This window comes from Cricetulus griseus, chromosome 3 (genome assembly GCF_003668045.3).
Source record: "Cricetulus griseus strain 17A/GY chromosome 3, alternate assembly CriGri-PICRH-1.0, whole genome shotgun sequence".
Taxonomy (NCBI): domain Eukaryota; kingdom Metazoa; phylum Chordata; class Mammalia; order Rodentia; family Cricetidae; genus Cricetulus; species Cricetulus griseus.
Window position 1 is genome coordinate 195,607,814 of NC_048596.1, and position 13,978 is coordinate 195,621,791.

The 13,978-nt window shown below is 44.9% G+C and overlaps 1 protein-coding gene across 1 annotated transcript in view; it reads left to right on the forward strand.

Annotated features, from left to right (window-relative positions):
• The window catches only part of Cdh13 (cadherin 13), a 997,178-nt gene that overhangs the window by 648,570 nt on the left and 334,630 nt on the right, over positions 1 to 13,978 (forward strand). Inside the window, 1 exon segment of the mRNA XM_035442709.1 lies at positions 4,326 to 4,470. Within this exon segment, the coding sequence (XP_035298600.1) occupies positions 4,326 to 4,470 (145 nt within the window).

The window sequence follows — 13,978 nt, forward strand, 5'->3', positions numbered from 1 at the left end:
TATGCAAACAGTTCTGTCTGAGGCCTCAGATCTGGGCATTCACTAGCCAAGCACATCCATCATGTCCCTGTGCTTAGGAGCCCGCCAAGGCTGACATGGAGATGCATACATGTGTGGGGATTGTGTGCTATGGGAAGTTACATCCGTGAGAAGGCAAAGCAGGGAAAACTTGGCTAGTGTGTATGAATCGTAGAATAGCCCTGGGGTCTGGGCTGGGAAGGATGGGAATGGACATGAACCCGGGAAGCCCAGCTTGGGAGGAGGGTGTTATGTGACACCTGTGTGGGATGTATGCTCTGGAATGGAGGAGCTAAAAGGGCTGGTGTAATTGGTAATTAGTTGGTGAGGAACAAGAGGACATCCTTGTGATGGGGGAGGGAGCTTGTGGGAGTGGGCTGTGGGGAAGCTGCTGAAGGACTTAAAGTAAAATAAGGGTTGTCTCAATTGATGACTCAGTCAGTAAAGTGTTTGTCACACAAGTGTGAGGATTTGAGCTTGCCTCCAGAGCACCCATATACAATGTCAAGCATGGCAACATGTGCCAGCAGCCCTGGTGCTGGGGATGGAGGCAGAGACAGGAGGATTCTTTGGACCACTGGCCAGCTAGTCTGGCCATATTGGTGAGCTGCAGGTTCAGTCTGAGACCCTACCTTAAAAACTAAGATGGAGAGGCTGGAGAGATGGCTCATCGATTAGCAGTGTATGTTTCTCTTACAGAGGATCTGGGCGCGTGCATGTGCACACACACACACACACACACACACACACACACACACACACACACTATTTACCTGAAGAATGATAAGAAGCTATTGAAAGGTGACTATCAGGGGATGACATAGAAATGTGGTGGACACTGAGGTCAGAGCATTCAGTGCAGTCATGATGGTTAACCCCAATGTGCTCTTTCCAGTGGCCCTGGAGACCGTGGCAGAGTCAGCCTCAGGAAGTAGTGACAGGGATGGAGATATGAATTCAGGAACAATGTGGGCAAAAACCTGATAATGGTGGCTGGGAACAGAAGTTTCACTGAAGGGTGGCTCTTGAATGCCTGTCTTGGACCCTGGCTAAGGCTACCTGTTGACCACAACTTCACTTGCAGCAAGATGATAAAACTGCAACTCTATTAAGCCTTTGATGGTCTCGGGATCATCTCCCCTGTCTGCTAAGACTGAGTTAAATGGCTTTACACATAGAGTCACTCACACCATTCCTAAAATAGGCTGAAAACAAACCCTTAAACATTGAAGCAAGATTTGGGTGATGACAGTCCCTCACTCAGGAGCTTGGGACCAACCTGAGCTACACAGTGAGCTCCAGGCGAGCCTGAGATGCAGAGTAAAACTTTGTCTCAAAAAATCAAGCAAATAAGAGCTTTGAGTGAAAATCCAGAGCCATCCTCCTATCAGAGACCTTCCTGTGTCACATTAGAGCCTTCATAGCAACCTATGATGTTGTGGGAAGCCCTTGCCAATCACAGATGCTAAGGTCTAGAAGGGACAGGCCCGGCTTAGAGCCTGGGTTCCACACATCTGGAGGCTTGGGTAGCAGGTCACCTGCTTCCATGTGTAGGGCTCTCTCCTCATCTCTTTGGGGTTGTGCCTTAGTTCTACCATAGCCATCAAAACCAGAGATGTACAGGCTCTGTTCTCTGGGGAGTGTGTGGGACCCACATGCCATGGATCTGGGTGCCATGGGAAATTCAATTTTCAGCAAGTTCCTTAGAGTATGAAGGCTTCAGTGAAGCTGCAGGGTGCAACATGGCACACACTGGCAGAAGACATTGTCTTCATTCCCCTTTGGTATTTAGTTAATTTTTGGTCACTGCTTATTCAGAAACCTTTCAGTGATTTCAGTGATATTCAGGCTTTCATGAGTTTCGGGAGTTATGAGACCCTGTGTGGGGTCCCAGCCCACAGTTTATGAAGCTGGGGTGTGTGCCATACTTCACCATTCTGGGGCAGGTTAACACTGACAGCAGAAATGCTCAAATCTGAGGAGCTGGCCTAGAAACAGGCCATGAAGGGCTGCTGGCATCATTTCCTTTGAGCAGACATTTTGTGGCTTCCCACCATTGGCCATCTGTCCATTCTTCTCCCAGTGGGCTCTACCACACAGCTCTACAAATATGGTTGGTGGGGGTGGGCATCTTTCCTTTGTGTGTATCTATCTCTCTTTGTTTCTGAGCCTTGAACCCAGCCACTAGAATCTGCCATGTGATTCATAAGAAACAAACACAGTTTCCAACTTTCAAAAGAAGGGTTTGTGTGTTTGAGGCATCTCACTCAGGAGGAGAGAAGGAAAGCAATAGCATCTCTCAGCATTGATTTTCTGACACTGACAGCCCCCTCTGGAATGGGAGAGCAGTGTCCTTCAGAAAGGCCGCATTTGCTCACTGTGTCTGAACCTAACATAAGAACAGCAAGTGAAACTCACAAGCTTGCCAGATTTTGTGTGGGAATATATGCATGAGTATGTCACACACATGTGTGTAGGTACATGTGGTTTCTTCCTCAATCACTCTATCAATTTTCTGAGACAGAGTGTGATAATTGGCCTTAGTTGTTAAGTTGACACAACTTAGAATTACCTGGGAAGAGAGGCTCGATGAGGAATTATCTAAACCAGGTTGGCTTGTAGACAAACCTGTGGATAACTGTGTTTATTATATTAATTGATGTGGTAAGAAACCCCCCCCACACACACACTGTGGGTGGCACAATTCCCTAGAAAGGGGGTTCTGAACTGTGTAAGTAGAGAAGGCAAGTTAAACACTAGCAATCATGCATTAATTCCTAGTTCCCTGTTCCTGATTGTGTGTGTGCTATGGCCAAGTCCCTCAGGTGCCCATACCTGTGGCTTCCCAGGTATAATGGATGGAAACCTAGACTGAAAGCTAAAATTAACTCTTTCTCCTCTAAGTTGCCTTGAGGGGTGGTGGTGATTTCATCACAGCAACAGGAATCTAAGACACAGAGTCTCTCGCTAAGCCTGGTACTCACTGTTTTGGCTACACTGACAAACCAACAAACCCAGGGATCTTCCTGTCTTTGCTTCCTCATTGTTGGGATTGTAAGCACATGGTACTGTGCCCTAATTTAATATGGTTCTGAAGATCCGAATTCAGATTCCCTGTTACTAACTGCGCCATGACTTCCCAGCCTCAGCTTTAAAACATTTCTTCTCTATTATATCTCATTTGCATGCAGTGCTAGGAGGCTTTGCCACTTGAATTTTTCTTAGTTAAGGTATTATCTGCTCAAGAAATCAAATGGGTTTAGAAATGTGTGTACAAGTGTGTATATACATGTGTGTGCATGTGTGTGTTGTGTTGACACAGAGGATATGATACTGAAAAAAAAAAAAAACAGAAAAACAGTCCCTTTACAAATGTAGGCTGGCTTTCATCTGATGTCCACATTTGCACATCACATAGGTCTGATCACAATGTTTGTCTTGTCAGCTTCACTGAGTGGAGAGAGGACTCATCAATGGAGAAAACAAGGAATTGAGGATCTTGGTGAAGGGACTCTGTACTGTGGTCTCCACTGACAGGAGTGCATGGCCATCCCCTTTGAAGGGAGGGCCGCTTGCATTCAGAAAGTTCTTACTGCTATTCCTGAGACAAACCAAGGCCCAATTAAGCACAGCTAATAGAACTTGTGGCAATAGCAGTGCCCTAGGAATGCCATGATATAATGCTCTGCTTCCAGACCAGCAGCACTGCTGAATTTCGGTGCTGCCTTCTTGCCTGAGATCTGGGAGGACTTTCCTTTAGAAGCATTTCATGGAGCTGTTTAAGGGTGGACAGAGATCCTGAGGTTGCAGCAGATCCCTGCACACGCCAGCCTTCTTACCTGAGGGATGGATGCCTCTATATGCATATTGATCTGAGTGTCTCCTCAGCATGACCACAAACGCTGTGGGTTCCCTCAGTTCATGATGCTTCATCTATTGTTTCTATTAGTGTAATGTTCCTTTTAAGGATAATGATGTTGGAAAAACAAACAGTGTAAGCACATTTTCCCAACCATGGTGTGTGTGTGTGTGTTTGTCTGTCTGTCTGTGTTTGTGTATTTAAATTTTTATGCAGATTTGATGATTTAATTATGGATTTTCCAAGGGGAGATGTAGTACATGCTGATCTTTGCCTTTTATTTGTAAACTAGTTTCTATTCTCATCCTGGTGACAATCCATGAAAACCAGAGTTTGAATATTACCAAAGGCTCAAAAATGATTGATACAACATACTCTGTCCGGGGAATCTTGTTTTGATTTTTTAAAATAATGGTTTCTTTTTCTCCCAATCTCTTTGCTCATACAGCTGTTTGTGGAGACCACGGATGTCAGTGGCAAAACTCTGGAGGGGCCAGTGCCCTTGGAAGTCATTGTGATTGATCAGAATGACAATAGACCCATCTTTCGGGAAGGCCCTTACGTTGGCCACGTCATGGAAGGATCACCCACAGGTAAGTCACTGGCTGGCCATCAGCATGGTGGCCCTGAAAGTGGCATATGATCATCTTTGGAGATTCTGACTGGTTGTCATGAAATAGCATTAATGTTTCTCTGGATTCTAGTGAGGGCTGGAAGCATCAAACTCAGAGCATAATTGGGGGACTAGAAACTATGAAAATATATTCTCTTGTCTGCAGGGGTGATGCTCCATCCAGGACTCCAATGCCTGGTTAGTGTTAGGCACTGTGTGAATATTTCGTTCACAATGTAAGGGCTGAAGGCACAACTGTGCACCCTGTGGAGTTTTGATGAGAATGGCTGCCTTCTACACAAATTGCTCTGTGAATCCTTTTCATAATTGCCTTTCAAGAAGAACAATGTTGGTGTGACAGGCTGGACCTTTTCCTTTTTCCTTAGAAGATTCTTAGAGAGACACCTTTTGTCTTCAGTCAAAAGGCCGAAGGCAAGACATTTTTCTCTCTCTCTCTGGAAATACTTGTAGCTACTGTTATGAAAATGATTCTGGGATGCCTCAGGGCCTTGCAATCTTTCACCATGTTTAGCCTCTTTGAGAAAGACTTAGAATTTATAGCCCCCCTTTTAGGGGCCCAGAACATTCTAATTAAAGTATCTAGTGTCCAGCGGAAAAAGTCACTTGTGAGCAAAATGCTGTGAAACTGAAGAACAAAAAAGAAAGCAATCCCTGATCAAGTTGACTTTGATTTTTAAGCTTTAAGATACATTTGGGTGAAAAAGCCCTGTATCAAGGGCGTCCATCCCTGTTGCTGGTTCTGAGGTTTTGACTAAACAATGAACAAAATAGTCAGTTGGCAAGCCATAGAAAAGACAGGGCCAGTTTGGGCTGCTTTTCTCCCTTTGTTGAATTGATGGGATGTATCAATGACATGTAGATACTGGAGACTTTGAAAAATGTTGCCATGGTAACCTCCCCAGACTACCAGGTGAATAATGATATGCAAGATGCCTCAAACCTCCCTTTAGCTTCACAAACTTGGTCTCTATGCTCTCCATCACTTCCCCAAAAAGGGCAGGAGCAAACATCTACCTCCCAGACATGAATGTGCTCTCATGCAAATGATGGCAAATTTGCTGTGGGTTCCCAAAGGTGTTATGGGGGAGAGATGGAGGGAGAGGAATGGTAACAGGCCTGAGGAGGTACAGCCTGTTCAGGTGAAGGTAAGTCAAATCACTTCAGGGCAGATCAACCTCATGGCACCTCTCCAGGGGCTGCTTTTGATGAAGAGGGGACTTCTGATGAGAGACACCCTGGACTTTGATTTTTGGTGTTTGCAGAAATCTACTTAAAGGGGCTGAGGGGCAGACCAGGTCAGCAAGATGGATGGAGAAAGCGATTAAAGAGGCCAGAGTGTGAGCAGAGCAAAGAATGATTCCTTCTTTCTGTGTGTGGTCCCCAGACCCTGAGTGTGAGCGACTGGAATGTCAATGGGCTGAAAACAACATGACCCCAGCGTTAAAGTCCATAGTGCATCTGGGGGCTGTGAGCATGCCCCATCTCTCTATAGTACGTGTATGTGATGAGATGAGGGCCACTCTTCCTCCCACAGCTATGTGCTTCTGTAAAGTTTAGGAGCATTTCAGGTGCTATTGCTTTGTATAGTTGTCATATTTCTAAGGGAAAATTGAATCCTTTATGCAGGTTGAATTTCTTAATGCACAAAGCTATTCAGTTAGGGACAGACACATCTCCAGGAAACATAAAGCACTTCTCTTTGTGATTGATATTATCCCATAAAATGCATAAGATTTGGACAGCTGTGTGGAATGGATGCCTCTGTAAGTGCAGAATGGTCCTGGTCATTGTCTTCTTTCTTCAGCAGCCTCTAGGATTAAATCTAGAGCAGTCATGGGAAGGAACTAGTCGGGTTTGGTGTCAAGAAGGTAGATTCTAGGGGACAGGGGAGGGGGGATCATTCTTACTGTACAACTGCCTAGATTCATTATCACCCTGTAGGAAAATTAAAGGAAGGACAGTCTCAGGGCATTGTGATGGTAGATGGTGTTCCACCCTCTCTAACCCTCTTCCCCAACTGAGGCCCTTTCAAATTATACCATGTGTTCTGTGTTTCCAGACTAGTTATGTATTCACAGGTCCCTGACCCTTTGTTAGGTCTTTCTCAATCACTTTCTACTTTACATTTTTTGAGACAGAGTCTCTCACCTTGCCTGGAGATGGCAGTTTCTGCTACACTGACTGGTCAGCAAGTCCTGGGATTCCCTGTCAACACTTCTTCAATGCTGGGATTACAGATATATACTACCAAGCCCACATCTTCATGGGAATGCTGGGCATGGAACACAGGTCTTCACACTATGTGTCAAGCACTTTACTAACTGAGCCATAGCCCTAGTCCCTGCCCATGTATTTTCAGTTGTCCCATAAACTTGACTATATGAATAGCCACTGGACTCTGTCATCAATGAACTGAGTTCTCATTGTATGCTGGGAGATGTAGGTATAATACACTCTCCCCTACTAAGCATATCCTACCAGCAATCCTCATCTCACAAATGGTGACAAAACCAAGAGTTAGAAGAGTGTCCATGCCTTGAGCTATGAGCTGCAAGCTCCTTCCTGTGTACCATTCCAGGGCTGGCTACATTCTTTCCAAAGACCAAGAGGACCATGGGAAAATTTGTTTTGGTGATAGGAAGCTCTTCTTGTTTCACATCTGTTGTGACAAAACATCCTGACCAAAAGCAACCTAGGGTCTTGGTTTGTCTTCAATTCCAGGTTATAGTCCAATGTAGTAGAGAAGTCTCAGGTGACCATTGGTCATGCCCATAGTCAAGAACAGGAGGAAATGAATGAATGAATGCTCTCATACTGCCTGATTGTGTTCCATGCTTAGCTAGGAAGCTTTCTACTCTCTTACACAGCTCAGGACCCAACCCATGAAATAGTATGCATCTTCTTACCTCAGTAATAATTGAGACAATCTCCCACAGACTTGTCTGCAGGTCAACCGAATCGAGACATCTCATCAACTGAGGCTCTCTTGTCAAGTGGTCCTAGGTTGTAGCAAGTTGACAAGTAAAAACTAATTACAGCCACCCCTGCTCAGTCCTGAGGTCTATGACCCACAGAATCTGCATTGGCTTCCTGCTTAGGGCCTCATCTGCATGTCTACACAATAGTCCTCATTCATTTTTGCACCCCATATGAGCCTGAGATTCACAAAACACCCAGCTTGTAAGTCTGTTTTGCTCTAATAGTAGTGCTAGACTCTAAGCAGGTCTAGATGGGTGCATGTTTGTGTTTGTGTAGTTCTGTCCAATTAACTGATTCAGCTTCTGATGGGAAATGAACAGTCCTCCTGGCCAACAACTTGGCTCACTGAATCCTTTTGATTTATTGTTAGCCTTGCGGGGGAAGGCTCTGGGGAAATAAGGTGAGACAATGAGACACTTGTTAGTAATCTCGTCACTTTCTTAAAAGCCAATCTACCTAGGGCCAGAAGCGTAGGGTGTGGCCTCCATAGCTTTACAGAGCTTAGTGCTCTGAAGATACCCTTCTTGTTTACTGTCCTGTCACCAACATCCTAACCTTTTAATCATTGATGAACAAGGGGTACCACTGTCATTTTGCACCCAACTCCACATGTTATGCAGCTGTTTCTGGGTGCAGCACTATACCTTAGTTTGGGGTTCAATGCCTCCTGTTCAGTTTCTTAACAAGGTGAGACATCAGACAAGTCAGTGAACCTTCTAGAAGCCTCAACTGTTTTGTGAGATGGAGCAGGATGGAACAGTAGCTAGTTGAGAGCCTGTACATGGGAATAAAATGAGACAGCAGGTTGTATCCAGTACTTTGACTGTAACAAATGCTCAGAAAATGCTGGTATGCCCTTAATACTGAGATTATTCTTGATGCGCTGACATTGTTCCCTTCAGCAAAGTTAAAGCAAAGAAACACATTTTTGGTATGAAGGAGAATTCATCTCCCAACAAGCCAGGCATCAGTGCCATGTCCCTTTGTACCCAACTGCCATCAGCATCCATCCATCACTGAGGAAGGTCACCTGTATTTATCTGCAGGGACAGACAGGAGACAGCTCCCAGCTGTTCAGCACTAAACTCCAGGGTGTTATTGTGGTGAATCACTCCCGACAAAGGTACATCGGCAGAGAATGATGGTGGTGTAGTTCTTTTCATAGTTACATTGTTGATTTATGGGACCTACATCCAGGCTGTGGCCATTCCACCAGCCAGCCAGGCCTCAAGATGCACCAAAGCAGAAAAGAGGGCTGGGACCTCAGGGTCCCCAGAGGACACCTGTGCCAGAACCCTGAGTTCCCTTCTGACACCAATTCGTACATGTTTTGTCCCTGCTGGTCTCCCGGGCGCCTTGTAAATGGCTAACCATGAGCAACCATGAGGGCTTCCCCTAGCATACTCTAAGGGAGACTCAAGGGCAAGTGTGGGGCCCAGGGGAGGGAACCCCGGAGAGGGAGGTCAGTCAGTGCAATAGGCAGTGGAGAGGCTGTCAGGGTGGGCACATGGAGCTTAAGCATCTGGAGAAGTGGTAGGAAAGGCCAGCAACACCCATGAGAATTATTCTAGTCAAAAAACAGCAGGCTTGGTTTGTCCACCATTCAACCTGCAAATCTAAGGGTGATGAAAACTGTCTCCAGGGAACTTTAGCTTCAAGAACATTTGGTCAGCTGTGAAGAAGGCAACTTGGATGTAAGCTTTTAGGCAGCCTTCCAGCAAGATACAGGAGCTCCTCATGGGGCTGGCCTTAGCTACCAGGAATGTCCCCTTGAGAGGCATCAGGGGACAAAGTAATGTGAGGACTGTCTGTATCTGGTCCATGTACCATGTTGGTCATGTTCAGTGTCCCTTCAGATGGGTCCATGACCCATAGGTACACATTGGAGTCATGAGAAGGAGCAGTGCATACGTGCTGTGCTCGCCATTCTCCATGCTACAGAAGACAGGCCAGATCACCTGCTGACTTCCTTGACAACCTCATGACTCCCACTCTGCCTTGCTCCCTACTTTCTTCCATTTCTCTAATATTTTCTCAAACGTCCTGAATGTGCCAACATGTGCCAAGCTCTGAGGGCACCATAGTAAGGGGACAGACATTGTCTTTTCCCACTGACATTCACAGCCACGTGAGAAAATAGCAATGGGTAAAAAACATGAACTGTAATTGTGGCCAGTGCTACACCAGAGCCAGACAGAATATTTGACACAGGAGAAGCTGAACCTCATTTTCTACAGATGGAGACCCCTCTGTGAAGAGGTGATGGGAGCACAGGGACGTCCCCTGTACATTTTCATTCCAGATTCTTCCAGGTATGATCTGTCTAATTTTAAAAGAAATCTGACCAGACCAGACATGGGGAAAATAGCTAAATCCATTGACCTTTGGGGCAATTGTCCATGCTGAGAGGTCAACAAAATGGCTTGAACTAAGCAAAGTTGGCTGTGATGCTAATGGTTGCTGTTTGGTACCCAGCTCAGCATAAAGATGGCTGTGATGTTGAGAACTGATATTTTATTCCCAGCTCAATATAAGATCCCGTTTAGTCAGGATAGGCTGATGGTAGTAAAGCCCTTTTTGTGGCACCCTCCTTCCTCATGGAAGTTTTTCTTCACTGGTCTCTCAGACATTCAAATCATGTTCTCTTTCACTATCTTCTATCCCAGGCAATCTCACATTTTCCAAAGTATTTAGCCATTGCCACCTTGCAGTGTTTTCTTAATATGATTTTTTTTAAAAAGGGAATTCTGTTAGTATTCAGGCATCAGAACTGGCCTGCCCTTGGGGTTCTGACAGGACATGCCCTCAGCTGCAGCCACTGAGAGCACCACCTGTGCACATTCACTGCGTCCCCTTTTAAAATTGCCCCGCCCACCTCCCATCTCTCTCTCTGCTTCTCTGCCCGTCTCTCTACCTCTACCTCTCATTCTCTCTCCTCCTTTCTCTCACTCTCTTACTCTCCTTTTCTGCCACTCCTGTTCCCAGAGGCTGGTCTCTCCTCTTCCCTCCCCCTTTTCCCACTCAGTTTCCCCCAATAAAATTGGGGCAATGGTATCTTTCTCTCAGGCACTGGTTTTTAAAATTACAACAGAATTCAACTTTCTTTCAACTTCTTTAAGTGAAAAACACCCATTATGTCAAGTCACCAAGTAGAGAGAACCATCTGTCTGACTTCTGGGTTCTCTCTGGGCATCTCTACACAGTGAAAGACAGGTCTTGGGTCAACAGAAGTGAGACTCTACCTAGTCATGGGCAAGTCACCATCTGTAGTCCACCTCTGTTAATCAACGAGTGCCCAGTTGGTCCCCATGGCAAGCAGCCCCTGTCTGGTATACTGGCATCGGTTGTTTCTCTTCTTTGCACTCATCATCAGTTCTGCAGAGGAGCATCATCCACTCATCCCCACCCACTTTTGTGGCAATTTATGTAGGGTAGGAGTCAGATTGACATGATGGAGGATAAGCTTTATTACATTTTGATTCATGTTCAGGCACTTCTTGTAATCAGAGGGTTTTTATTCTATATCTCAGCTAAGCTCAGAAATTAGCAGATAATCGTTTCTCTTTTCACAAATATACATACTGATGAGAATTTTCCTGTATGTGTTTCTCTGTACTTTACTTATTAGCTGCAAGGTTTTGTGTCTGGGTCTTTATCTACATTTGAACAAGGAGGTTCTGTCTCAGTGTGGTCTTCTCCCTTGGTTTTGTGGTTACGGAAGAAGGCCACAGTTGCTGATGCCTGCCTGTCTTCTCAAGTCATAGCCAGAGCCTAGGTAGAGAAGTGTATCTCAGGAAGAATATCATTAGCATATCATTTGAGTACAGTTGGTCATAAACTAATGTTATCAAAGAGCTGTATAATCCAATCAGAGTCTACTTCCCAAAGAGAATATTCCAGCAATAAATGGTATGAAAAGTGGTATCTGAACCTGGTTAGCTCTTGGCTCTTCTTGGTCATTCTAGAAATAGAATCTTGGGCCTGGAGAGATGGCTTGTAGTTTAAGAGTACTGGCAGTTCTTCCAGAGGACCCAGAGGATCCAGATTCATTTCCCAATGCCCACATAATAGCTTACAACTGTCTATAACTCCAGTTCCAAGGTATCCGACACCCTCACACAGACACACATTCAGGCAAAACACCAATGCACATAAAATAAAAATAAATAGTAATTTAAAAAAGAAAGAAATAGAATTTCTGCAGTGACTCTTAACTCTGTTCGTGTGAATGTCCCCAGATAACAGATGTTTCTCACAATCTCAGAACCAAGCCCATTAACTCCTCAGTCTGGTTTCCAGGGTCTTCACTATTACTTCACTATTATCTGGTAGGCACCATTGGATGTAAGAGGATTCCATCCTAGTAGATCACTGGAGCATTCAGGATTCCAGAGGGTCTAGTGAGAGGAGAATGATTGGATCCCTTAGTCTTGTAGCAGGGTGCCCAGTCAGTGCACACATAATCTTTAATATGCACAGCTGAAACACTGTTCCTTCCATCCCACTTATAATCTTCTTACCAACTAAATCTGCACATGGGGTTGGAAGTCTTAGGAGACAGGCATCCTTTGCTTCCTGCATTCTCTCCTCTTGACCTTGTCGTCTTTGTTTTTTCCTGGGTTAGCCTGAGTGTTGTCTCTCCTCTGCTAGTCATCCATGCTCATGCTCTTCAAAAGGTCCTTAGAGTTCCAAGTGAGCTGGAGAAATGTAGCTCTATTACTCCTGTCAATGACTTCCATATTAAAATAAATGTCTGGTAGCCCTGCTCTAACTTCTGAAATTATTTTGGACTCAAGTCCAAAACTCCTTTTCCATCACTTGTCATCATTTGAAGGTGAGAAGAATTTGTGAAATCAAGTATTGAAGGTAAAACTGAAATCTAACTCACTTGGTTAATAAAATAATAGAATATCGATTGGGTAAAGAAGCACCAATATTCTCAGAAGATAGCAATCATTCAAAAATCATGTGAAAGAATGGATCTAACAGAAACTTCAGCCACTGTTGCTACTTTGTGATGGCCGAACAAGTCCTTGGGTTGTTGTGGAGCAATGTGTGACCACAGATGCCCCTGGAGTCTGTCCTCAATGCCTGACTCTGAACATCTAGGGGAATGTCAGAGCATCGGAACCATTAGTGATAAATTCAAAGAAACTTACTTCACAGCAGTTTCTACAGACATGTCCTTCAGCAACTTTATGTTGGTCAGCCTGTCTAAGACAGGTCATGTTGAAGGTGTTTGGTACATAGAAATGACCCAGACTATTAGGTCTCTGCTATGGCATTTATGAAGCTGAGGATATGGTTGGGGAAACCGCTTGCCTTGCAAGGATAAGGACTTGAGTTTGATCCGTGGAACCTACTTTTTTAAAGCCAGTTAGTTGGAAAGATTGCTCAGTGGTTAAGAGTACTGGCTGCTCTTGTAGCGGATCTGGGTTCAGTTCCTAGCATCCGCATAATGGTTCACAACCATCTGTAACTCCAGTTAAGGGAAGCCAATGGCCTCTGCTGGCCTCTGTGGTCACCCCATGCATACAGCACATATACAGACATATATGCAGGCAAATATCTGTGCATATAAAATAAAATGGAAAAAACAGGTGTGGTTCTATGCACTTACAATCCCAGTACTTAGTAGATGGAGGCAGGCAGATCCTTGGAGTTTGCTGGATAGACAGCCTAGCTTACTTAGTGATTTCCAGGCTCATGAGAGATCCTTGTCTTAAGAAAGATGGATGGAACCTATATTCATCACTTTTTTGTTGCTGTGATAAGACACCATGATCTAAGTAACTTATGGAAGAAGGAGTCTATTTGTTCTCATGGATCCAGGGGTTAGAGTCCATGATGTCAGAATGGAAGCATGCACCGAGCAGTGGGTATGGCAGCAGAAACAGGAAGCTGAGAACCACAAGCACAAATCAGAGCACCTAATCATGGCAGGAGACTTTTAAACTCTCTAAGCCCATCTCCACTGCTCCTCCAGTGAGACCACACCTCCTGCCAAAACAGAACCACCAACTGGGGTCTCAGTATCCAAACATCTGAGCCTAGGAGGGACATTCTCATTCAAACCACCTGAAGAACCACACCCGATCTTGTCTGGCCTCCATATGCACAGTACACCTACACACACACACACACACACACACACACACACACACACACCATTTATGGTACACCTACACACATGCATGTACACTTACACACACACACACACACACACACACACACACGCACACACGCACGCACACACGCATATGCTCACATATACACCTACATACACACACCACTTACGGTTTTCTGGAAGATGAAAGTTAACCAACAATTAAATGAACAGAAAGGATGGTGTAAGTACTAGAGATGAAACAAAAAAAGTGAGGTGATGCAATGATGATGAGGTTTCATGAGGTGATATTGAGCCTGCACATAGTGAAAGAAAGAGCCCATTGGGGAAGGATGTTCCAGGAAGAACAGCCAAGGAATTA